This window comes from Phaethon aethereus (genome assembly GCF_964289735.1).
Source record: "Phaethon aethereus genome assembly, chromosome: 20".
Classification (NCBI taxonomy): Eukaryota; Metazoa; Chordata; class Aves; order Phaethontiformes; family Phaethontidae; genus Phaethon; species Phaethon aethereus.
The window spans coordinates 5738003-5764380 of record NC_138596.1 but is presented as its reverse complement, the minus strand read 5'-3'; the positions used below and the strand labels follow the sequence as shown (position 1 = coordinate 5764380).

The following is a 26378-nucleotide window of genomic DNA, read 5'->3' as shown; positions in this document are numbered from 1 at the left end:
AATCTTCCAGCACAGAATAATCATCAGCCTCCTTCAAGTATCCATCTCATCAGAGTAGTTGAAGGACTACAGCAAGAGTTAGCTAATCCTCCATATGCCAAGAGAAGGGACTTTACTATTGCCATCAAACCACTGAGGAACAAGAAACAAGCAATGCCCTCAAGATCACCTTCAACTCCAGACACTGCTGGGATTGGATCCCATGAGATCTCCAGCCCTTCCTGCCCAAGGCATGACAACCCTCCCTGTTCTGCAGTATCATAATCCCTGCAAATTCTGGTGTTTTTAGAGGTACATGGTCATCAGGCCCTGCTGAGAGCAGGGAGCAAGTTGGAAAAAAACAGAGATGCTGCCTGGAATAGATGGCTGGTGCTTTCAGAAGGAGACCATAGGTGTTTTGGGAGGACTCCCTATCCTGCGGCTCACACTGAGCCCACAGTGCAAACAACAACGATCTGGATGCCTGCGTTTATGAGGGGTTCAGAGCCGGATGCTGACATGGTCCACCCTAAAGATACTATCCCTTCTAAAACAAGCCACCATTTGGCGTTAAAAAAATTAACATACCAAAAAATCACTTATTAATTACAAAAGTCTTACTTATCCCCACGTGCAGAACATCTCACTTCCCCCAAGGACATCCTGGGCCCTACAGCTCAGCCAAGAACAGGAGACGAGGTTTAAGCCTCCGTGAGCACCACCGTGACCCGCTGACGCAAGGACGAGTAGAAGGCATGGCTCTAGCGATGGGATGTCCACTGCTCCTTTTTGGAGACGGTGGCAATTCCCACTGTGACTGCCTGCACTCTCCCTTGCAGGCCCTGTAATGCACCGGGAATTAGGTGTGTTATGTTTGTGTGCTTGGGGGGATGAGGAAGGAGGAGTTAGCAAGTTCTGCCAAGTAGTTTACGCCCAAAATCTGACCTACCTTCCAACAGCTAAAGTGTAAGGGGAAATATTTTCTGGGCTCTAAGCAGCTTATTAAAAACAAACCCCAGAGTTTGTGTTGTCACCAGTTGGCCCTTGTAAACCAATGTAAGGATTTCTTTCCCCCCCTGAACGCATGGATTTTATTAAGTATGTATTAACTGTATTGTTCTCTTTGATAATCTTTGGATTCTACTGGCTTCAGTCTTAAGTTTTGCAGCTCTCAGGATCGAGATTGCTGACTCAGCTATGTTTAATGAAAGCATATTTCCCACTTCATTTAGCTCACAACAGCATAGTAAGCTGTAGGATGCTATGCCAGCTGGAGGCCTGGTTGAGGTTTTGATTTCATGATAGTTATTTCTGTCATTGGTAAGTTTGTCCTGGTAGAGAAGAAGTCTGATAGAAATCACAGCTGTGCTGAGGATCTCCTAGGGCAGATTTTCAAAGGACAGCCCGGGTTTGTCTGGACACCAACATAACATCATCGTGTTACAGAGTCAATCTGCAAGATGAGGACAGCTCATGCGGTCAGGGCACTGGCACAGAAGTTGTAGGGCCAGATGTGAATTTACTGGAGTGGGAAAAAAATCTTCCCACATCTCCTGCACGGCAAACCCCTTCTTCCCCATTCAATTCAGGGCTGCAGCTGCCATTGAGACAGCTCACTTGGGCACGGATTTTCTGTGCAGCCACCTTGGACACATCACAGACTCTTTGTTCCTCCATTTTCCTTCTGTAAAAAGCGACCCACATCAGATCGTTCCTTTTACTTCTTGTATGCCTTGACAGTTTGGACTGAGCCTCCTTCTGCTACTGCCCCACCAGGGACCATCAGTGCAAGGGGCTTTCCAAAGGCTGCTGCAGACAAGCAATAAAATCTGTAACTGTCACAGAGTCTTGACATCATTACCCAGAGGGTACGGCTTGAAGTAATAAAAGTGAGAGAGAGAACCGATGTGTGGAATACATCATTTTATGCTCTTTACTATCTTTATGGCTGTACTGTGAATAATTAAACCACCAATGAAAACCAGCAGTCTGCAACTGAGATACAATGAATGACATAGTTGATTTGTCTTTGGAAGCTACCCCTGAATAAAACTTTACACTCTAACAGAAAACAAATTAATATCCATTTACATTTTTATGGAAAATAAAGCCATTTTTCTTCATGAAAAAAGCATGTATCTGTACTGTACACAAGAGGGCACCAGTCCTTAGTAACGGGCCCAATGCAACCACAGGGGCAGGCGGATGGGATGGTCCTCATCAAATAAAAAGAGAAATATTTGGACCAGATAGGAAATATTTGCTCAGATAGGCAGATGCACTCTTCTACCTTCCCTGCATGTGAGAAATTGCTGAGACCTCCTGTTCAGTGCCAGCTCAGCCCTGGTCCTGCGCGACCCCCTTGGCAACTCAATATGGGCTTGTGAGCACATCCCTGCACAAATCTGTCTGTAAACTAAACTCCTTGGACTCCTCCCTTGACCAGGAACACAGGGCTGATGGTCCCTCATTCCCAGAAAAACCAGAACTGACTGGTAAATACAAGCTTTCTGGCAGATTATGAATGAATAAAGCTTAAATTTTCAGAGAATATTTGACAGCATCTCCTTGGAGGGCAAGGGCATGTTAACTCCTATAAACGCGAAGTAGATGGCTTTTCCCTGGCCCAGGACTATCTCAGATACCCTGGATGCACTGCATTCCCAGCTGGGTGTTGCGCTGACACGACAACTTAAATCTCCACAATATTCCGCCTGCCCCAGTCTCCCTCATCCTGCAAAAGTTACAACAACCAATTCGTTGTGAGCACTTACCTTTTCTCCCACTATTCCAGGCTCCCCCACTGGACCAATAAAACCCATTAGACCCTGAGGAAAGAGAAAAGCACAATTAACTTTCAGTTTTATTTGCTGAGAAAGTAAGCAACTCCTTTGGTCCACCTTGCTGGTTGAAATAGCACAGCATCCCTCATATACTGCTCAGTAATTCCTACTGGCTACCAGAGCGGACAGAGTTGCTCCCAGCCATGGGAACGTCTAACTCCACAGCTGGTTCTGCTTTAGGTGCCAGCTGGAACGGCAGCACTAGGATCTGCAAGAGCCACAACACACAGTGTAGGGGATGAGTTAAGCACGTTTCGTAGAAAGGCCGAGTCCATAGTGTGGCTTTCTTTTGCAAGCATTTCCCAAAACGTCAGCGCAGCTTCCCCAAGAGCATCGATAGCAGGAGCTCCTGGGTTGCACGGAGGCTGAGAGTTGCCATCACTTGAACTGCTGCGCTGGGTAGACTTCCTCTGGGTTAATCTGAGCTGCCTCGGACCCTTGTACAAACGAATTTTGCCCTGGATAGTGTCATGCTGTTGGGATGTCAGTAGGAAATAAAGGTCTGAAGACACAGCCAGAGGGGCCAGCAGGGCAGCAGATCTATCACACTCCTCAGAAACTATCTTGGAAAAAACACCCAGTCTAAGCTCAGGATTTGTCAGAATTTAACAACGTTTGGGATAAAGAAGAAACAAACAGAACTGCTTTTAATTAGGAAGATGGAAACAGATGCAATCTCAAGCTAAGACTCCTGAAAATTAAAATACAGCAGCCTCCCTACCAACTTCAGTGGGTTTCTAGCTCTAGAGATGCAACGGACTGTCGTCCCCGCCACGGTGGGCGCTCTCTCTCACTGCATGATTCTCATGGCTTTGTCCTTAGTCCCAGGAAGGGTCGTTGGGAGATACATACCTATATTTAGTTACTCCAATGAGTCTGTAACTAAAGGGATTAATCTCCTGTTGAAACACTTCATAACGTGCCCACAGTTGGCACAGGTGGTGTCAAATAAAGCCATGCCCTAGCTTGTTTGATTTTAGGCAACAGTCTGGTTGGCACTGGGAGGTGGCTGCTGAGTGAGTCAGAGACAGGAGATGAATTCTCCAGTCGTATCATTCTATTCTTCCACTTATTTTTAAAAATTATTTGAAATCTTCATAATAAATTGTGAAGTTCCTCTATGCAAATGCATCTCACCTTTTCACTTCAACATCAAGGAGGTTTTCAAATGACGCACTCAAGACAACATTCAGCATGAACAAACACAACGGGGGAAAAAAGCTACACTAGCGAGGCAACTTCTGGGTTGTGGTCTCAGAAAAGGGAGAGCTTTTCACCCTGCTATCTCCTTTCTGGTGGAACAGCGAGAAAAGAAGCAAAAGTTTCCCCTCTGTACTCCTGCCTCATTGCTTTTTCTGTTCCCAGCTGGCCTGACACGTGTGCAGATCGCAGAGGAGCTCTCTGCAGCCTGTGCATCGCTGTGGTTCTGTTTACATCTGTGCATGATGGTGTAAAGTGATAGCAGCCAGCTACGGAGGAGCATCCGGCACCACCGGAGCAGCCTACTCACAGGTTGTGCAACTCCTCCCACCACCAAAAGCCTCTCTCTCCATGAAGCTACACTCACAGCTGTAGCACAAAATAACCAGCCTCGTTGCTAGTCTCATGTGTGTGGGGCTCAGCAGAGCCGTTCAGAGACATAAAACACAACGTGGGTCACTCTCCAATGACTTTTAGAGGGAATGGCTTCTGATGATGACTCCAAATGCTGAGAGAGTTCATGCATTAACATTCCTCGCACGGTGCAATTAAATGCCATCCTTTGAACATCACTGGAGACAGGAGCTCCTCCTTGAGGCATGCTGACGGGCTCAACAAAAGCATCTTGCACGTGGACGCTCAGCTGGCTTCACCTCTTGCAGGGAGCAGCCACGCTCTGGAGCTGAAGAGCCCTTGTCACACTCTGGCATGGGAGCAGCATCTGGGTGAAAAGTGTTTAGGAACAACTCATGAGAGAAGGGGAAGAGCTCAGCGGGTATGTCGGAGCCTGGAGTTAGATGCTTGTGTTAGAAATTCATCCGGAGATGATGTCCCAGGAAACCGGCATGCCACTGTGCCACGATGGAAGTATCAGTTAATGACAGGAAGACAGTTGCTACTGGGAAAGCTCTACTATCCCCTCTGACATCAGCACTGAAACGGTCTTTACCGTGTCCGAAGCTGAAGCATTTCCAGTGCAGAAGCGTGCAGACTGCTCAGCAGCAGATTGCCCAACGCAGGAACCCAACTGAGAGCAGGCACATTTGCCGCATCTGCATATGCAAGGTTGCCACTGGGTGGCATTGCTGAAGGCTGCTGAATCAATTATCCTTCCGATTAGACCCAAGCGCAGATACACAGCGGATAACTGTATCCAGTTACTGAATTTTCCAGTAGCCCAAGGCCATAAAGGCGCAAATGTTAAAGTAGAGGAGAGAATGGCACAACAACGAGATGAAACAAGGCAATGCGTTCCTAGGCAAAAACAAGATAATAAAGCAAGAATAAATCTGTTCCTTCATTTCCAGTTTATCAGAAAACCTGCAGAACTCACTCTCTCCCTGGGACGATGCTCTCTCTAAGGTATTTCTGAGTTACTTAGGTCTGTCCCTGCTGACACTTCTGAGCTGCGTTGCATCTCCAAGGTCAGACTTGAAGCCTAATACTTGTGATACACCGTCCACAGCACAGGCTCTAAGTCTCTAAGGAGCCCGGGTCATGAAGTGAGATATACTGGTTGTGCTTCGCAGCCAAACTGGTGGTTCTCTATGGGTGGTTTGCAGCGCACCGACCGCGGCGTGCAAGCAGCCCCCACACTCAACACCTCCTCGAGACCCCTCTCGCTGTCACAGACTCGCTGTTTGTCATCGCAGCTTGTGCAGAAACCTGCCGGCACTGCCAAGGCGAGCGGGGTAGGGTAAACGTCAGGGTGGAGGGGGAGCACAGCCAAAATTTCTGGCCTGGTTTTCACTCCAAAACCGGGAAAACTTCTGTCTGCGCTGGTACATCATGTTTCTGCTCAAGGGAAGATGTCACTGCTCCCTGTGTACCCAGCAAGAGGAGCATCCCACGGCATGACCGTGGCAGAGTGGGGACTGAAGGGAGATGGCAGAGCAGGGACCCTGTGACCCCCAGGCTTCCGGCACAGTAGCTCTGTAGCATTTATGGCCAGTACCATCTGCTCCGGGCTAAAGTAACTAATGGTGCTGTATCTGCAAGCAGACATGAAATGAAAGGTATGTTTAGGCAAAATAAATATCGGTAAATGACTGGGGGTATATGAAACAACTGGGGGAGCTTGGATAATGATATTTTGCACGGGCCAAAATGGGACAGACACTAAAAAAGAACACAAGAAGCAAAAGATTTAGGTTTTAAGAACCAGAATAGCCACCGGTGGCAAACATTAAATCAAAGCAGACGTGAATCGTGTCCATTTTAGTGTGAACAACATGTTTTCCCCAGGTTCCCAGGGCTGAAAAGAAGCCCCGCATCAAACACGACTCCAGGCAGTGTGTAATGATGCACGTGAAGTCCCAGCAGCGGTGGCTGCCCGGATAAAGGCCCACAGTATACAGGAAAGAATGTAAAACATTTATATTAGACGAGGAGTTCAGCATGTCGCTCATGATTCAGTCTGCCGTATTCCCCAGCCAAGGGCATGGCGGAAAAGGGATGGAGATTGTTAAAAAGTTGCTGGGGGCTTGGGGGGAAGGAAAGGGGGAGGACTGGCGGGTTGTAATTCCTAACTCCTGTCTGGCTTTCCCCATTTATTGTCCAGCCCTGTCATAATTAAGCCCCCCCTCTTGGCTGCATCAACAGAGAGCAAGTCAGCAATGAAGCCTTGCATAAATCATAGCCCATTTGAGAGAAACAACCGAAAGGCGAGCCCAGCGTGAGCAGGGTCTCCCAGGGACGGGACCGCCAGTCGCTCCCAGCAGGAACCGATCATGGCCTTTCTGTTTTACTGGTTCGCTAGAACTGAAAACAAAACAAACCAGGGACAAAGGACGGGAGGGAGTAAATGTACAATCCTCCCATTCAGATGAAAGAAAGGGAAAGTAAAACAGTAAATATCACAGTTTAAGGGAGGACGCTCTGACCCGCAAAGAAAAGCCGTGTGGTTTAACCCCCTGTTTACCGGAGCTCGGCTGTACCCTGGGGCCGCGTTGGGTTCCCGGTGCCCGCTGGGAGCGAGGGAAGGAAAGCTGGGGACACGCTGACGAAAGGCCTCGTCAGGTCAAAGAGACTGCGTACGCTACAGTGCCCGCGCACCCCCGAGCGAGAGCTCTGCAGCTCAGAAAGAGACGCTCGGGAGGGGAAGGTAGATGCGTTGGGAAAGGCGCTGCTCCGAGACGTGGGAAACGCCAGCGCAATTCCCTGCTGGCTTCTCAGCGACCCCTCTGGCCTCGGTCAAGCCAATCCATACCTGCACGTGTCAGAACCCACCTGCAAAACGGACATTACAGCACACGCCTCCTTAGTAAGAGCACGGCAAGGAAAACACCTTAGGGAGGCAGCCAATGGCGCTGGTTTCCTTCGACAAATTATTTTAGCATAATATCTGATATTGGGACAACACGCTTCTCCCTCGAGGGAAGAACTATCCCCAGGGGGTCGTGCGGCGACTGCCCTTCCCAGCTCGGTGCAACGGGTGCGCGGCTGACTCTAACACCACCATGCGAATGAGCAGGGCTGTCACATCCTGTACAGGAGGAGAGATTCAAAAAGCTGTTGCTGCTGTGACAGGACCTCCTCATTCCCATTAAGGACGTTCGTCAACCGTAGGCTCTTTCAGCTGGCACAGGTCTTCACTGATATTCTCAGTCTCTCACGCAGAGCAGTTGGGGGTCCGCGGGCTTGCGGCACCTTTCCCCAGTTTGCTATTCTGTCTGCTGCAGAGTGTTGCTTCTCACACAGGGCTGTGACCTTCGACGTGAACATTTCGGTGACATCCTCCTGCTCTGCATTCGCAGGTCTGGAACAGGAAGGCTGGTGGCCTGGGCCCGAGGCCCCATATTCTTCTTCATATTCTTCTGCCTCCATCTACTGGCAAGGAAGGGTTAAATCACACATTTCCAGGGTACAGGGGAGACCAGCAGCTGGATTCCTTCCAACATATGAAGACAACAAGCATCTTATGAATGAACTTCCCGAGTCAGTGTCCTTGCAATGGAAAAACAACGCATCAGGGACTGCCCTGTGGCTTAAAACCTCATTTTTCCAATGAGAGCTCAAGTGTCGCTGGAAATCTTACAAAAACTCCCATGTTTGCCTAAACAGATGTCCCTAGGAAAGGGAAGAGAGCTCCAATGAGATGGATGGCTGATCTTTTCTCATGCTGTTATGCTGAGGGTTTCCACTCAGAGGGAACCGTACGGAGGGCAGAGCAGCAAGTTTGAAAAGTTTAACCACTCCTATTGTGCTTATGCAGTAGAAAGCATCAAGGCCTCCACAAGAGAAAATGGGTGAAGTGAAGGTGTCTTTTAGTGCCAAGTGACCTTGGTAGCTCGACCTCTCAGAGCTCTGCAAAAAACCAACCCAACCCCGACACCAAATGCTGAAGCTTAGGTGGAGGGAGGAACGAAAACCCAACGCTCCAGCATTGTTCAGCAAAGGTGTGATGGGAAAAGAGGTTATTTCTCACTAATCTGGTGTGACGTTTTTGTTCTAATGAATTGACTGGTATGGAAATGGAAATTCTTTCTGGGTGATATTTCTAGACAGAGACTAATTGACTAAGAATAATACAAGCAGCTTTTATACCACTGTGCTGGTTTCAGTGTCAGCGGAGGCCAGCTGTGTTTTCTTTTTGGTGAACAGTGCCTACAGTTTTCATGCAAGGTCAGTCCTGAGGGACATTAAAGAATAATAATCCTAATGATGCTTTGTCCTTCAAGGACAACATCTTGTTAAGCATCTCAAAGTACTTCTAAATATTCATTTTTAACTGTAATACAACAGTATCTGTAAGTGTCACCTGAGAACAGGAGGCATTGTGCTAAGCACTGTTCAGAGCTGTCTCACGCCTTCCACAGAAGGGGAAACTGAGGCACAGAGCACTGGAAGGTGTTGCCTGAGAACATGCAGAATCTGATAAAGCTGCAACTAGAACTCAAATGTGTGGAACAACTTTGCTTCTTCAGTTGCTGTTCTTCACGGTGTAAAATATTAGCCATAACTTAGAAACAGCTCTAATTTCCAAACAGAAATAATTATCCTTGATATACACTGAGACTCATCAGATTGCTGGTACTGAAAAAGGTCCACCTTGGCTTTTTGGACTCGCTTGGCCAGAAAGAAAGAAGAGCCAGAGACGCTGACAAGCTAAATCAAACTAAACCAAACTTGTTGACCATCCAGCAGGGAAAGTGCTGGGAAGGACAGCTGTGCTGAGCAGCATCACCCTCTTTGCCAGGGCTAGCTGCTGCAGCCAGCTTGGTGTGGTCGTGTCGGAACGCACAGAACATGTTGGAGGCTCCATGGCTGCAATTTCAGGGTTGGTGGTGGACAAGTTGGTTGGTTTCAATCACAGAGACATGGGAACAATTGTTTCTTTTTCCTTGATGCCTGTGGTTCCCCTGAAGCCTACAGGGGTGATGCCTGTCCCCTGCTACTCCAGCAGAACGTTCTCTCCTGTGGTACAATGAAATGCAGTTCAGTATCTCTCTCCCCCAGGTTCTGGTTTCTTCAGCAGCTGTCTCTTTTGCTCCCCGGAAAAAATCCAGTAGGAATCAAAGGAGCACAGCACTCCAAAGCAGAGGGTCCTACCCTTAAAATCTACACAGACAAAGCCTGGAAATTGCCCTTTTGGGGATAAGACACAGAAATTCATAATCCTTTTCCTGACCATGGCTTTGCCTCCTTGAGAAACACAGCAGTGTCATGTGCTGTACTGCTGCCAGCACAGACAGAAAATCCACCTGAACTGTGAGTTTATCAGAACATTCAGCTTATGGGAAAACCTCCAGTTTCAAGTAGACATCGTGGTTACTGTCAGTGCTGTTCACCAAGAGCTTCAGCCAGACTAAGAGCACCCCAGCTGGAGCATCAGGACTATGGACAGGTTTGAAGTGGCCAGAAGCCCCTGGCCACCGTCCTCTGCCTGCACCCTGGTCATCCAGGAGACATCATGCACGAGAGATCATCAAACAGAGAAGGAAAACAAGGAGTTTACCTGCTCACCAACTTTCCCTGGTCGGCCACGGTTTCCTGGCTCACCCTGCAGGCCAAGGAGAGACAAGACACACAGGTTAACTGGTGCTCCCAGTCAGACCCTCAGTGCAACATGATTCTTCGTACACCCATGATTTGGGTTGCTGCGTGTGAATCGTGGAAAAATTGCAAGGAACAACATCTTACAAAACCAACTGTGACTTGAAAGATAAGCAAGAAACACAGCTGGCACAAACATGGAGCAAACATTTGCTGTTCTGGAGTGAAATGCCCCCAAACCAGCTGGTCCTGCTGAGGTAAAATAACCTTCACAAAACCAAACTCAGACATTGAAACATAAGCTGCCTGCTTTCCTGTGGCATAGCCTAGTCCTGGTTGCTTTATCCTCACGTTTAATAAGGCATGAATTCTCATCACAGGTGCTCCTGTAGTTGGGGTGTTTCTGACCCATAACATTTCAATCTGAAAGACTAAGTAAAACAGACAGACGAAGACAGAAACACATTGGCGGCAGGAAAAGAGTAGGAAAGGACCCTGATTAACCAAAGGATTTGAGGGGCATCTAGGGAAAGCAAGAGTGCAAATACCATGGGGAGGTGTAGGTCCTGAATGACAGAGGAGAAGAGATCTATGAAAATTCACCTGCTAGTGGAAGTGTCCCAAGAATAAAAGACAACCCAAATATCCCCAGGCAGTGCTGCACCCTGATTCTGCTCTTGCAGAATCTCAAGCATGGGCACGTTGCTGTCACATGGAGCATCCACATGAAAACCACAGAAAGAACCCACACGAGCTAAACCACAGTGCAGGATAGAGAAATTCAGAGAATGAAAAAAAGAGAGGTGAAGAGAAAAGCAGGAGGAGGAGGAGAATTTCAAGCCCACCAGGGATAAGGGCAGCTGTGGCAGTGCTCGAAGGCCGGCTGAGTGGCCCTGGACAGGCCATCCAGTGGCCAGACTCACTGCTAACCAGTATTGTCTCCGGGTGACGGCAGCTGTATTTTCTCAGTAGGCAGATACTCCAGATGTGCTGCCAGACCACATTTTTGCTATTTACTGTTTGAAGAGTTTTTTTTTTGTGGGGTTTTCTCTTTCCTTTTGAGTGTGGGACTGCCCTGGGATGGCTCCTGCTGCTAATTAGGCAGCAAAGATAGGAATGATGTGCATTGTTTTAGAACAAAAACGTGGAGAAGCAATGGAAAATAAGATGAGATGGTGGAGAGGGGGTTGGTTAATATGAAAGGAGGAACACACTTGTTTATAATAAAGCACATGGCTTAAAATAATGCACCATAGTTCTTTTTGCTGAAAAAAACAAGCAGAAGCAGAGACCCCAAAACTCAGAGAAAAAGAGAAATCCTCAGTTCCCTCTGTCCTCTCTGGAATGAATAGCCTAGGCCTGGAGCATAGTAAAGTTGAGAAAAGATGTTTCCCTCTCCCTTTCCTCCCTTCCATCCACTGCTTCTCTGATCATGAACAAACTCTTTCCTCACCTTTGGACCATCGGCACCAGGTCTTCCCGGAAATCCCTTCCGGCCGGATCGACCCTGAAATACATGGAAGAACAATAAACACAAAAAGCTTGCAACTGTCCTTGGTCACAGCAGTGTGTCTGTGAACCTATATGGTGCAGCTTACGAGCAACGCTCCCAGTGAAGTCAGGGTGCTAGAGGTGTAGCAGTCCCTACTGATGCCGAGGCAACACAAGAGGAAAGCTCTGTGTTTTGAGTGACACCAGGTTTGGTCCATGGGGAACATGCCTAGAGAGCTACTCCAAGTTTCAGCTCATTTCTGACACTCCAGCTCAATTCCATTAATTAATCATCACATCAGAAACATTATGCATAGACTATAATCAAACAAGCCAATGGCTTTATTGCTGCCCTTTGGTTTATTGTCTGCCGCATTCAGATGGATTTATTCTACTTCCAGCACTTTTCTTGTAGCAATGCCAGCAAGGACACCAGCAGCCTGAGCATTCAAAGATGGTACTAGCCTAGTGCTGGCAGGGACTCGGCCATGTAAACTTCTCATGGGCTCCATCCCTGGCATCCAGAAAGGATGTTGAGGAGTACAACTGTCCCTACAGTGGGGGAAGCCAGGCTGACATTCACAGCTAGAGCTCAGAAAAGCAGAAATAAACCTGCAGACCATAAGGTTCATGTTGAGTCTTCCCTTTGTCTAGAAGAACACTTATGGTCCTGTCCCAAGCACTGGAGTAACTGGATTTATTATGTTGTTCCAAAAAGGAATTAAAGTGGAGGAAATGCAAGGTAAAACATTTATTTTCTGATCCACCTAGAAGCTCCAGCACAGTTACAAATTTCCAAGATATTTTACTATCCTGCAATGACAATTATGTCCATAAACATTAAAAAGTCCTGAGCGGGCAAGCTCACAGAGAGTATTCTTTTTACTTCTTCTAACTGTGTTTCTGTGATACATCACTGTGTTCAGATTGATGCAGAGGTCAAAAAGGACTCTGCTTCACTGCTCGGTCTTTTTTCTTGCTTTTCCCTCTACTCATTAAAAAATACTATAAATCAAGGAAGAAACATCAGATCTGGTTACAGAGATGGTTTCCAGTCAACATGCTTTATCTTGAGGATGAACTATTTAAACATTAGAGGGTTTTTCAAGGTCTAAGACTAAGCAAGTTATAAAATTAGAGTCCCTCTCTAATTTTCTAACTCAACACCCTGTGCAAGACACTTCCTTGACTTTCAGCCATCCTGGATCAAGCAGTTGGACCAAGCTCTGGACAATACAACATTTCTTAGAAGGGCAAATCACTTTCCAAACCAGGAGGTTTGAAGATTTATGTTAATTTAACTACAATTCCATTGCAAGGTCAACAGAGCTGGTAGTAAATGAGTAAATGACCGAGACCTACCTCTGGACCAGGGACTCCTGGTGGTCCTAAGGGTCCTTCATCTCCCTGACGTGAAAAGAAATGAAAGTAAAAGGCAAAATAGTGACAAAATCTGGACTCACCATGCAGCAAGAATGAAAGGTCTGCAGCATGAGCAGCCAATAAACACAGGCTGTGTGCTCAGCTGCCACATTTTAACAACTGAGTCCTTCTGAATCTTACAGCAGGCAACTCAGCATCTCTGAGGTTTCTCATTTCCCTTCCCCATCTCAGGAAAAAAAAAAAATCTAAAGTCAAGTCCTGCCAGTAAAGGCCATCCAAAATTTGACCAAAATCAACACCAGTTGATTGGGCCTATCATGGGCTGGATTTGGCCCATAGGGTACCCTGGACATGCTCACATGACTCTGCTTCATTTGATTTGGCAGGGATACGAATGCTGTAGAGCTCTCTGCTTGCTTGCTTGCTTTCTTTTTCTTCCTTCCTTCTTTCCTTGCTTCTTTCCTGCCTTCCTTCCTTCCTTCCTTCTTTCCTTCCTTCCTTCTTTCCTGCCTTCCTTCCTGCCTTCCTTCCTTCCTTCTTTCCTTCCTTCCTTCTTTCCTTCCTTCCTTCTTTCCTGCCTTCCTTCCTTCCTTCTTTCCTTCCTTCCTTCTTTCCTTGCCCCACAAAAAAGGGTGTTGCAAAATTTCCCACAGAGCCATTTGGCAACCGTATGAAGGTTTGCCTTTTGCTTTCAGATGGGACTACAAATGCTGCAAGATGGAGTTATCGCAAAATCTCATACAGCAATTGGACTCGGTCCTCTCCCTTGGCTCTACACCAATTTCTAACGTGATATGATCATATCTACAGTTTCTAGGAGACCTTCAATTAAGCTTCACAAAAATTATCTCAAGTGTCTAAAACCAACTGCCAAGAGAGAAATTAAAAGCGCCCTTGGCAGCCACAGTTCTGGCTGCTCTCATTTAGGTGGTCAGCCGTGGTAATGAAGTGGCACGAGCTGGCCGGCTGAAGATGGAACTGGAACTCAGGAACCCAGCTCAATGGGCTCAGACAAACCACCCACTATGTGCCACATTTTTAAAGAAGATGTAATCCACAGCCTTGACCTACCGCCTCAGGTAATGGCAGCGGTAAAGGCACAGCGGTGAGGTGCACATTCAAAGTCCTTCAGTGCAGCTTATGTCAAACTCCATGTCCATGTCTTCAGTCTTACTCTTACACTCACTAACTAGGGTAAATTGAAGGCAGCTTGGTCATGCCTGCCTGAACCTGGAATGCAGGGCTTCGATTCCCTTTGTAAATTGCCTAGAATATTTTTTTTTCCTATTTCAGTGCAAATAAATGAGCTAATTTGCATTAATCCCATTTAGAGAGCAAGCAAAAGGGTTCCCAGAAAAAGTTAAGAATTATTAGCGCTATTAGACTGAGCTCCTGCCCATGCATGCACTGCGTATTATTTGCACAATGTCTCATGACTCCGGACAAACAGCTTACGCTGGCCTAAATGAGAAGAAACTACATTGAAGTCACTGGAATTACAAAAGGATAAACAGAGGGCACTCCAGCCTTCTCTGCTGCTGCTATAAAGTATCTGCAGCTCCAGGACAATTAAATCAATGACAATTGTCTCTTTCTAGAGACTGCAAGTGGAATGAAGCTTCAAGTTTTCACATGAAGCGACAAGCAAAAGCCAAAAGCCACAAGCTCTGAGATGCTGGGGCAAATGACTCTTTGCAGAACAGCAATTTCAATTTATGTACTCTTTTTACAAAAGGATATTGCTCCATGTGAGAAAGTGGAGTCTGCAGGTCTCACAGTTGAAAGAAAACACACTTAAAAGGAGCAGAAAGCAAAAGCCAGGTCAGGGCATGCCTGTGCAAGGGGATGTGCAGGGAGAAGGGCATTAAACACCCGTTCTGGGTGTGTGTGGGTGTGGGGAACAGACTTTAAAAGAAAAGCCAATGCAGAGTTTAGGGTCAGCAGATGCCAGCAGTGACTGCAGGCAAAGATCACAGGACTGCAACTGCGGGGAAGTTCCTCGTCTGTGGGTCTCTGATCATTGAATCGAAGCATCTGCTTCCAGTTTCAGAGGGACTGGAGGATTTCAAGTCGCAGGCACCATCTCAGCATGCATAAATCTTCAAAATTCAACATTATTCTTTAGATCCAATCTGCTTTTGGTCTGAGGACACTCACCTCTTGTCCAGGCAGTCCTCTCGGCCCAGGTAAACCTCGTGCTCCTGGCTTTCCCTGAGAAGGAGCCGAAGGAAAAGATACTCAGAAAATAGAAACATAAGCTCAGAAAGGCAAGTAAAATGAGAAAGTCTCTTTCACAGTCACAGGACATCATCCAATGTCAATTTTGTTACAGAAAAAAACCCTGAAAAAAGAAAACCCTGCACTTGGAGGGACCTCAAGCCAAACAGACCAAGCTGAAACGCTGGCCAGGACAATCTTTAGGAATCTCCAGGGCTTTCTCTCTCCCCCCTTCCCACTACTTTGTTTTGCTTGGCTGCTTCCCACCCCACACAGAGCTTCAATCTCTGCTCCACTCACCTTCAGGCCTTCAGGACCATTTTCTCCTGGAGGGCCAATGTCACCTGGGAAGCCCTGAAGAAAACGAAAAATAGGGTGCATAGGTGGACTTTTGCAGCCAGCTTCAGAGGACAGCTTCTGTGAGAGTTTTAATTAACGGCGAACGGCTGCGACATTTGTTACGTGCTGGCAGCGTCCGGGTGTGGGCCACCGCGCAGCTTCTGGAGGGAATGAAGGAAGACAATGGCAGCAGCGCTATCGGGTGGATTCAAGAGCAGCAGTTCCCTTTAGGTCCATCTTCTTAGAAGATTCATTGCTGTGAGGGCTTCCCTGTCATCACACAGCTAAAAATGGCAATTTGGGTTTTAATTAATCTCTATGAGTCAGCGCATAATCTCACTGCTCCGAGGAACGGACTGCACGCCTCAGCGACAAAGGGAAGCAAGCAAGGAATTAGGAAAGGTGCTGACATGCTCATTAGCTGCCGCCTTCAGCCGGGCAGCAACTCCTTTCCACCCACCAGCCCTTTGCTGAGGAAACAAAGGAATCTGCGGTTACTTCCAATAGCAACAAAGAGGAACGATTGCTAAGTGGCAGCACTCGACCGAGAGCCCTTCCAGACCCAGCAAAATACCAAAACGCTGATGAAGGGGAAACAGACCATCAGTTGTGCTGGAAGTGGCTCTCTAGCATCTTACAGATGTTGTCTGGTTGCTTCTGAAGGAGGAAAACGACAACGTGCTGGCGGAAGCTGATCCTGCATTTAAGGTATCACTGGGACAATGTTTTTGGTAAGGGCAATAAGGGTCTTTTTCTACTTGAAATGGTATTTTGTGGGGGAAAAACTGAAAAAAGCCTCCATGATATCTATGACAGAAAGTGGAAGGAAAAACCAGGAAACCATGAGACGCAGAATGGGCCATGAACCCGTCTTGATCCTCCCTACCTCATCACCACTCATGTACCATCATACACCTAGAAGAGAAGTGAAGCCCTGCACTGGAAAGGGTGGAAAGTGAGATGCAAGATTCAAGAAATGAGTGTTCTGCCCTGCAAAAGCAGTTGAAGAAGAACTTTAAGGGCTAGACAACAACATGGCGAGTAGAAAGACCAGTGTCCGTGGAGTCTGGCTAGTGGCTGGGAGGCAGTCTGGGGCTCTTGCCAGGTGAGAGACAATCTTTGGGGACTGACCTTTCTGAAGAAGGACAGAACAAGCTGTTACATATAGGACTTGCATGGGAAGATAGGGAACAAAAAGGCTTGGGATGGTAGTTGGACATCAGGAAATCTGAGTGCGGGGTGGTCAGAGGGTACAAGATGGGCAGTTTGCCCCATCACCCACATTGAACAAAAGTCAACCTCAATTCATTAAATGACAGTAAATCCTGCAACACAGCAAAGCTCTTTCTGCCTCGGCATTTCTGGAGCGCTGGCGTGCCACTGTCCTAAAGCAATCCATCTGCCTGTCACTAGCAAAGGCTCCGACCCCAGAACATACCAGTTTTGGGTTGGTAAATGTATCAGAGCTCAGGTGTCCTGGTGAACGGTAGCGGTGGCAGCCATCCCCTCCCTGCATCGGGCTGGGGGCCCACATGGGAGGCAGAGTTTGGCTCTTGCTTTCCCTATGAATTAGCAACAGTCACATCCATGTGCCTCCTAATCAAAACCCTCTGCAGGCCTCTCCGTGCATGGCCCGAGAGCTAAAAAGCTCCACTGGGGAAAGGAGATAGGCATCTCCAATGGTGTCTCAAATGCCACATGGGTGTTTATCGGAGAGCTGATTCTCAGTGGGGCAGCAAGCTGCAGACGTCGAATAACTACTGCTGCAGGGGCAAAACGAGATGGGAGAGAAGAGTTACCGCATCGGTTTGGTGAAGAAAGGGTGTTGCAGAAGTTACCAAAGAAAGACAAGATGTGAGAAGGAGGTGGTGGGACATACCTCAGGGCCGGGTGGTCCTGGAAACCCGACTGGACCTTTGTCACCGACTTTTCCCTGCAGAAATCAGAAAAACATGGAGAAAAGTGAGCTGGTTCCTGGCTATTGACTTTCCTCTTTAGAATAGCACACCCCTGCCAAGCTGTCTTTCCAGCTGGGCGCTGAACCTTTGGAAGGGGGATGAGGAAGCAGAGGATGCTTGGTCACTTACCAGGGGGCCTGCTTTCCCTCGTGCCCCAGGAACCCCAGGCAAACCCTGGCTGCCCTGAGAGAGACAGACACATTCTTTCAGAAAACACAATGAGGCATCAAAAAATACCAATTCCCCAGGCTCCCGCTCCTCTGCAGCAGAGAGAGGAGCACTTTCTAAGGGCTAAACTCAGCCCGCGAGGAACTGGGACAGTTGTGGTAATGTCAGTGAGATGCTTCTGCTAAAGCCGGGGCTGAATTTAGCCCCAAAGAACACATGAGCTGCTGCAGTTCGTTGTGGCTCGGAGCCACGTAGGCCCCAGTGCAGTGCTAAGTACAGCATTACTCAGCTGAAGTCAGTACTGTAGTGTAGTCACAGGGGAGAAGTCATTTGCTTAGAAGCTATGCGTGGCGTTAAGTGCTTCACTGCGTCAGGGTTTAAGCTGCTACACTCAGCAGACAAAACCTCCAAGTCTGCAGCCGCTGGACCACACACATTCACACCCATCCCCATCCATCACTTCCAATTTCTGCGTGAAGATATGGCCTGTTTTTCAGAAAGCCTCCAATAGAACTGCTTTTATTATAAGTAACAACAAAATCTATATATTGACATGATTTTTAGAAAGGCGCGGTGTACCCCAAATGAGAACTATCCAAGCAGAGGAACCTGACAGGAGGTTGCAGATAGTTCCAGCTCATCATGGCTTAAGATGGGCTGAGAAAGCTGGTGGCCACACATACTATGTAAGGGAAGAAAAACGATGGAGAAAAGCAAAACAATTACCTTGTCTCCTTGGAAGCCGATATCTCCTGGAACACCTGCTCCTCCCTGATCACCCTGGATACACATCACCAGAGAGTTAAAATAGGCAACAGCAACGGCCAAAACGCCCAGGTAGATGCTAGACGGTGCATTGTACAGCAGAAGTCTCATCACTAGCTCCATTCAAATCTGAACTGCTGGCAAACTGTAGATCATATTAACCGTAACAACAATCCTGAGTGAAGTCTGTATTGCCCAACATTGTGTTTCTATAGAAGCTGTAAGAAGAGGGACTACGTTCCTCTGGCTAACAGCAACCGTGAAGGTGCTGAAGTGTTAAAATTCAGTTCAACAGAAGAGCTGGTTTAGTTTTCAATGAATGGACCTTTTCTCTCGTACGGCTCTATAGAAAAGAAAACAATACTTGGGGTTTCTGTGAGTGTATCCTAGTGCTGGCATCAAAGATCAATCCTCTTCCATAAGAAAACAAGAATAACGTCCAGTTATGCTTTAGTACCATCTCACTGCCAATCTCAGCTAGGCTGAGATTCCCTGGGAGAGGTAGGCTGGTGTTCACTGGGATGCGGATCCCATCTTTGAGCATGCCATCACTGACAAGATTTCCTGACCAAGCTATCTTTCTTTCCCCCTCTTTGGACCATCCTAACAGATTCTGACTCCCTGGCTAGAAAATAAGTATCCCTGATGGTTTTCTTAGGAGTGGTCAGCTATCTTGCATTGCCTCTCAGCCCTGCTGTGAGCAGGTTGTTGGCCTAGATGTCCTCTTGATGTCCCGTCCAACCTCATTTATTTAGTGATTTACTTAAACAATGGGTGAGTCAGTAACAGGGCAGAGAAAGGAAAATTCTACTTGGGAAGTCAAAGGAGGAATGACTATAAAAACTTGGTACACTGACAAGACCCAACAGAAATAACTGTTAGAGGAACTCTGTCCCGTGCACAGCACATGCCTCTAAACTTGGCTTCCTACTAAGGGAACAAGCCATACAAGAGCAGAGAGCTATACGTTTAAACATGGTCCACATGGAAGACATATGGACTCCTGCAACAGAGCCAAAGTCTACAAAGAGATGACAGATGAAGTCTACTTCTACTCAAGCAAAAACCACCCACTTGTTATCAGAGAGTTGAAATAATTCTAAGTACTTCAGTGACATGCGGGGGATAATGAAATTGTGAACGGTTAAGGCTTGAGTTGGGAAAGACTTTTTGGAGACAACTTTTTCAGAAGAAAAATAATTAAGAGTTATGCAGATTCAATGATGGAAACATTTCATGGATTCATGCTAAATTTGCTTAAATGTTTTGGTAAATGTTCCCAGAACATTTCACTGAACCATCTTCAAAACAAATATTTTATATAGCAAAATTGAAATGTTGCTCTTAAAAAAGTTAAATTAATTTTACTCATTTGGTGTTTAACCTAAAATATTTTAATTTGAGTCAAATAACGAACACGTTGCTTCATCTAAACTATTTTCCATCTATCCTTTTTTTTTTTTTTGGCAAGGCAAGCAAATGGAAACAATCAGCTATTTACACAGCTTCAGTTTGGATGCACCCCAAGTATTAGATACAATGGAGATGGCAAAAAAACTACTGTATGACCCAGCTCATTTTCCTGCCATTGTCAGATTTCTCTCATCTTCTCTGAATTTTCTACTTCTTTTATCTAGTCCAAGGCTTAAAACACTGAAATCAGCAAGCATCTCCTGCCAGAAGACAGCAGAAAAATAATTTTTCATGAAAGTGAGAGGTTCTCTGAAAACTCCTTGTTTTCATCACCTATGCTGAGGGTCAAAAAAACCCCAAAAGTTTTTTTTTTTAATTAAACAGATTTCTACCTGGACAGCTAAGTGGTCATTGAAATACTGTTTTGGAAGAAATACTTGGACATTAAGAAATGCCTACTATAACAAAAGAGTTTCCTGAGCATAGCAAAAAGCAGGAACAAACCTTTATCTGACCTCTATGCAAGGTGGGATAGAGCTGCATGACAGAGAAAACAGTATTCAGACACCTCTGAGAAATGGGCATTAGAGAGGGTAAGAAGGAAGTAGAAAAGACAAAACACATCTCTCATCTTTAGCTGGGCCCCACGCAAGACGTTCACATGCTATTGCAATAGCACAGCAAAATGTCACGGCGTGAACGATCCGTCTGCAACGGTCATTAATATCTTAAAGCAAAACCGAGGACTAGGGTATCCCCTTTCAGCTGCCTTGAGCACAGTAAATCTGAAACCGTGACTCAGGGTGCGTGTCCTTAACGTGAGGGAAACAATAAGGAGGAAAGAGATCAGGAATGTTTATTATTAAAAAAAGCAGCGATGCCGAGATGACAAAAAGGGGCTGCAAGGACCCTGCTCATGAGGAGGGGGGGAAGTACAATCTGAAATTACAGACAGGATCTGCCCATGGGATATTGCCTATGTTTCATGTTTTACCTATAAAAAGAAACGCAGTTTCAGAGACCAGGAGGCCCTTCTTATCGCGATGCCGCACAGAAAGGGGCTGCGAGGGAAGCGGCAGATTTGCAAGAGTGAGGTGGGTTTGCTGTCTGTAGGACGCAGAGGAGGTCTCTGTGCAAGAACCTCATTTTGCTCTGTTGGACATCTCTTCTCCCAAGACTTTCTGCTTAGCGATACTGCAGAACTACCAGCGATATTTTACTGAGCCGTGTCCTTCACAAGTTACAGATGTCCTGATTCATAAAACCCTTTTATATGAACAAGCAGCTGGGATTTCCTCCACTTCCTCTACCTTTCCCCTGTACCCATCACATCACATGGTCTTCTCAAGACCACTCTTTATTTTAGGGCTATACAGTAATTCCACTTCTCCCTATAAGAGCAGACGCAGCCTGCCTCCCTGCCCCCTCTCCTTCCCTCCGTGAAAACAGAAGGATGACCCATGTTGTGGGAAAACTGAAGCTGTAAAAAACATCATTAACTTCGGTGGTACCAAGTTTTTATGGGGGGTGCAGAAGGGGTTGGCTAGCATTGATGTGCTCTGTGCTCGTCTGTCCGGCTGCTGGAGACAAAGATGGGATTTCTGCAGGAGGAGTGGGATGTTGCCCCTTGTTCAAGTTTGTGCCTGGTGTCCACCATGCGATGCATACATCTGGGATTCATGAGCTGCACCTTGCAGAACACTGAACAAGACAACAAAGTCCAAAAACCAGTCAAAAATATCCCCTCGTGGAAGGGGAAAACCCTCCCGGTGTTGAAAGCAGGTTCCTGCTCCTGTCATGGCAAAGGGGAACGGTAGCAGCATTTCTGAAAGATGCAGCATTGCAGTGAGGACCTTCTCGCAGGTGGATTGAGGTGGCAGCCTCAGTTACACGCCGGCTGCCCACACGCGCCATCCAGCCACCTTGGCATCGTGCTTAGGTTTTACCAGTATCTGATCTGACTGCTGTTGAGTGAAGGCAGTTTTCCTCAGCTACAAAAAGACAAACCTGTTCAAGGCCATGCGCTTGGACCGTGACCAAGGCAGATGGGTTTATTAGGAGATTGCAGGCATCTAATTAAATCTTCATCAACACATCCTCAGAAGGGCACTGTGGACTGCAGCCTGGAGCTGACGGGGCAGGCCAGGCACAAGCAGTACGGGTTGTGCTCCGGGGACCCTGTGACACTGGCACCGATGGCTGCTCCCGCAGCCCCGTGGGGTCCCAGGGCACAGCACAGGCAACTCCATGTGGACGTGCAGAAGAAGCCAAGTTCTGTAGAACTACAACAGGAGGAAAAAGACCATCCTTTGCCAGAGAGAACATGGGACACTCTCGAAATTGCTATTCTTCATCAAAGCTGGGCCAGTTTGTGAGTGGCCGTAGATGGAAGGTGTGAGGCCCCCAGGGCTGCTCTCATCTGCCATGAATTACTAATTACAAAAGGTTAAGGCCTACTGTCAGCATGGAGCAGCGAGGCTTGCCACTCTCTGCCCCTGCTGATCCAGCATTTCAGATGCTGCCAAATGTCTAGGGCTTTTCTTTTTTTTTCTTTTTTTTAAATATTAAGTTTAACTCTGTATTTACTAGCTTTCTGAAAACCGCATTGGAGCAGAAGAGGGGAGACCCAGTACATTTATCCCCCCTGCCTCTGGCCATGTAATGGGAGACTTCTGCACTTCTCCTGCAATAATCCCTCACACCCCTTTGGGAAAAGCCTCTGTTTCTAAATGGGTTTATCAGAAACTGCTTTCCAGAGAATCCACCTGACATCTTCACACAAGATTTAGCCTTCGGTAGGCTGGGACTCTGTGTTGTAAGGTGTTGAGCTGCTGCTGGAATGGGCATGTTTAGTAAGGCTGACAGCTACTGTTGGCTGAGCTCGGGCATCGTCTGTGCTTGCTAGTGCCTGGATTCATCTTGCACATTCAACACACTTAGTGCATGGCTCAGGGTCTTTCAGAGATGGACTAGCCCACTTACAGTCTTCAGGAAAGATGCTTGGACAGCTGGCAGACGGCAGCTCAACCCCTATGGAAAATCATTCATCTTCAGCTGATTTCTGAACCCTGTTTACAAGCTGGGGTGTAAGTGGAATTCCTGGACTCTAACACGGCTTTATGCTGTACGGGCTGGGCATCTGCTCTGCATGCTATGGTGCCAGCCCTTCCTTCTCCTGCAGCATTCCTGGTGAACACACTGCAGGAGAGCCACACCAGCTTGGAATTTGAAATAATTTGCTCTTCAGAGGGAACTCAGGGACCTCATATGCTCATAAAGAAGTACAGCGGGATGGGTGTGCTTGGGCCACACCAATGTGCAGAGAAAAGGTTGCTGCACGGTGGCTGGACTGTTGTTTCCAACTAGTTAGCTAAGTTCACCCTAGTAATTGCATCCTCAACATCCAGCAGAGAGGAGAACTGTGTTACTTGGGAGGTGACCAAACTATGAATAAGGATCTCTGCAGAGGCAGACTGCGTACAACTGCGGTTTGGAAATGTTTCAAGAATGGCAAGAGGCAAACTTTCAGACCAACAGACATAGAGAATACAAGATTCAGGGAGGTTGCTTGTGTTTCTGATCACAGCAGTAAGACGGTTTTGTCTGAAGAAGATGATGGAGGGTTAAAATCAAATCAAAGTCTAATAGACAGAAAAAGAATAGTAAGCGACCAGAGAAAGCCTTTAAATAAGATGTCACAGCCTAAAAATAGCAATTGCAGCAGAAACTAACAGTGACACGACTAGTGAGAGATTACAGAAGAGAGTCTCCAACACAAGTCAATCCCTCTGCTCTAGGGAGGGTCCTTCCTGTGACCCAAGGGCACTAAGTGAACATAGAGACTCTGTCTCTACTTTCTTATCTGTAGGATTTCTTTAAGTCAGATATTTTTAAGATCGGCTTCAATTAAAAAGCATGTGACAAAAACAAGGGGCGCAATGAAAGATTTATGATGCAGCTTCTTAATAGAGGCTGAGATGGAAAACACTTTCATTGAAATGAGGCAGGTGGCAAGAGCAAAGGGGATTCCAGCAAGGAGAGGGTCCAAGAGGCCGGGGTGTACTTCTCACCTCTAGCAACTTCCTCCTTGGTCACTTCTGTGACTCAGAAGCCCTCACATAACATGAAGGGCACGAATGTCCCTTCCTTCTACCAGATGTGCATTTAGATTATGATCTCTTTCAAGGCAGAATTTTTCCCTTGCTACAAACTGAGCAAAAGCAGCAAGGACAGATATAATTTATATTTTTCAGTAGTACCAGAGCATAAACAATTAAAATACAAATGTAAACAAGCTGTAAGAAGGGATGAGTGTTTTTGCTCATGATGCCCAAACCAGAGCGAGGGAAAATAAAAAGGCTTGAAGATGCCATTCCCTAAAGAAACATGGGAGTGAATGAATGCAACAGCCTTTTGATTAGTTGGAGAAGGGATGTATTATAAACTGGGCCAACTAGCTGAACAGCAAGACCAACAAATCAAAAAACCAAATAACTGAAAAAACCACAAAGCTATTTCAGGCCAAATCCTCCCCCAAATGTAAGGAGAGCTGATGAACTTTGTCTATGCTCATGCAAACAGGTGCAGTAAACTCAGATGCTTTGGCTAAAAACCGCACCACCAGCGCTGCGTGCCTCCACCTGAGCAGGTGAGACTTGTGGCCATCAGTGCCTAAGTAGGTCTGATTTTCCTTTACCTTCTATTTCCCAGCCTATTTGGCTGTTGGATTGCTGGAAAGGGTATGGACAAGCTGCTCGGAAGGTCTCTCTGACTCTGAAAACATCGCTGGTCTGACCTGAGTGTTTGATAGCACCCAGGATATTTGAACTAAAGTCAACTCCTTAGGGACAGAGGAGGCTCCAGCAGGAAGGATGGTTTGTCAGTCTTGGATTAGGAAAGAGCTGTAATGAAAGCCAGGAGGGAAGTCTGTCCTGTCCAAGGAAAATGCGGTGGGAGAGGTAGCTAGGGAGAGAGAGAAAAGGTTTCCTGCACCCCAGGAGAGAGGCTGCAAGACTGAGCATGGGATTATTGGGGGCAGATGGATAATCCTGCACTTGGGAGTATTGTAAGGATAACTCTAGGGAGAGCTGCAAGCCATTTTGTTACTGTGATAGCAGCGGCTGGAGAAATACCGGGGATAAACAGAGCAGTCTGTGTAACGTGATGGAATACCGTGATGTCCAGGAAGGTTAATTTTGCTAAACAACGATTTAAACATTGGCGATTCCTAAGATATTCAACCATTTATCCCAAGGAGCAGACAGAAGAGTCTGTGGTCTCTAGGAATTGCTGTTGAGTCAAGAAATCAGCTAGAATGTCTTAAGCTTGTCCTAAAGAAAAAGTCCTTTTCTTGCCCTGTCCTTCCTCTCTACAAAAGTGAAGAGGCAGTACAGGGGAGAAATGGAAACGGCAGACACAGGAGCCCTGGCAAAGAGCTGCTATAGTATAAGGAGAGTGGAATCAGCTGGCTTGACACTACTTCCCCCATGTGCAGTGTTGGGCTGCTAAATCATTCTCTGACAGCAAACATCTAACAAGAGAACAAAACGTCAGACAGGAGGAGGAGAATACACTTAATGGTCATTTTCCATCGCCCTCCCGAGCAATCAGGGCCAACAATAAATGATTGCACCTCCCACTCTTTCAGACTAAATAAATCCTACAGTCGAGTATCTGGAGGAGGATGGTTCTCATGGCAGTGAAACATTTACACACGCAGCTTCACGCTGATTTAGCTCAAGCTGCATGTTTTTGTGCCAACAGCAGTAAATCATTGCAGTCAATGCCCCTCGCCTTTTTTCTTTTCCTAAAGTGATTTATCTCAGTTTGGCATAAGGCAATTTCCTCTCGGCAGGAAGCTGAACCGAGGTGAGCCTCTCCAAACAGGAGCAGAGGTACTGAACACAGAACAGCTTTTCCCAGGGATCCAGCTGGTTTGCCTGATCCAGTGAGCTGTGCTGCTGGATGTGTTTCATCCAGATGCATTAATGTAAACCCACTGTCAGTGTTGTTAGGACTTCATCCTTCTCCACACCCCATCACGTAACCAATATAAAAATGTAAAAGCCCAGTGGAACACCAGATAATCTTACAATTACCATCATCATCGGTGGGAAACAGAAGCTCTAAAGAGGATCTGAGCGTAACTGATCTACACTAGAGCTCTATGGAAAAGGTGGTGGGGTAGATATCATAAAAGAAAGAAAAATCAAAACAGGAGTGTCAAGAAAGGAGGGAGGGTGGGAGGATGGGGGCAAAGAGACAGCCAGAGTGGAACCAGTACCATGGTGCTGAATTACAAAGAGATGACAGAAAGGGGATTTCACATGCAAAATTAAAACACAGTGCAATAAGGGAGTATTCAGATCACCTTATCACCTTTCAGTCCATGTTCTCCAGGGTTTCCCATCAGCCCCTAAAACAAAAGAAAGTTCAGAATGAGACTGAGCCATTGTGAATACTCACTCAGGTCTGTGACATTGATGTCCCTGGTGGGGCTGCTGGCTCACACCCACAGCACTGGCCTGCCACAGTCCCCAGGTCAAATGCTAGGCTGTTCCCAAAACCTGTTCCATCACACGTTCTCTAGACAACCTTCGTGGGCTGAAGGTGCGCAGGGCAAACGCCC

General features: G+C 46.8%; 1 protein-coding gene across 1 annotated transcript in view; it reads right to left on the bottom strand.

Moving 5' to 3' along the window:
• Positions 1 to 26378, bottom strand: part of COL27A1 (collagen type XXVII alpha 1 chain) — a gene marked incomplete at its 5' end in the record, with an annotated part of 159089 nt that overhangs the window by 58095 nt on the left and 74616 nt on the right. The window contains 10 exons of the mRNA XM_082009004.1: positions 2754 to 2807; positions 9979 to 10023; positions 11470 to 11523; positions 12870 to 12914; positions 15048 to 15101; positions 15408 to 15461; positions 17326 to 17379; positions 17534 to 17587; positions 18299 to 18352; positions 26121 to 26165. Coding sequence (XP_081865130.1) covers positions 2754 to 2807; positions 9979 to 10023; positions 11470 to 11523; positions 12870 to 12914; positions 15048 to 15101; positions 15408 to 15461; positions 17326 to 17379; positions 17534 to 17587; positions 18299 to 18352; positions 26121 to 26165 — 513 coding nt within the window. The remainder of the gene's footprint in view (positions 1 to 2753; positions 2808 to 9978; positions 10024 to 11469; positions 11524 to 12869; positions 12915 to 15047; positions 15102 to 15407; positions 15462 to 17325; positions 17380 to 17533; positions 17588 to 18298; positions 18353 to 26120; positions 26166 to 26378) is intronic.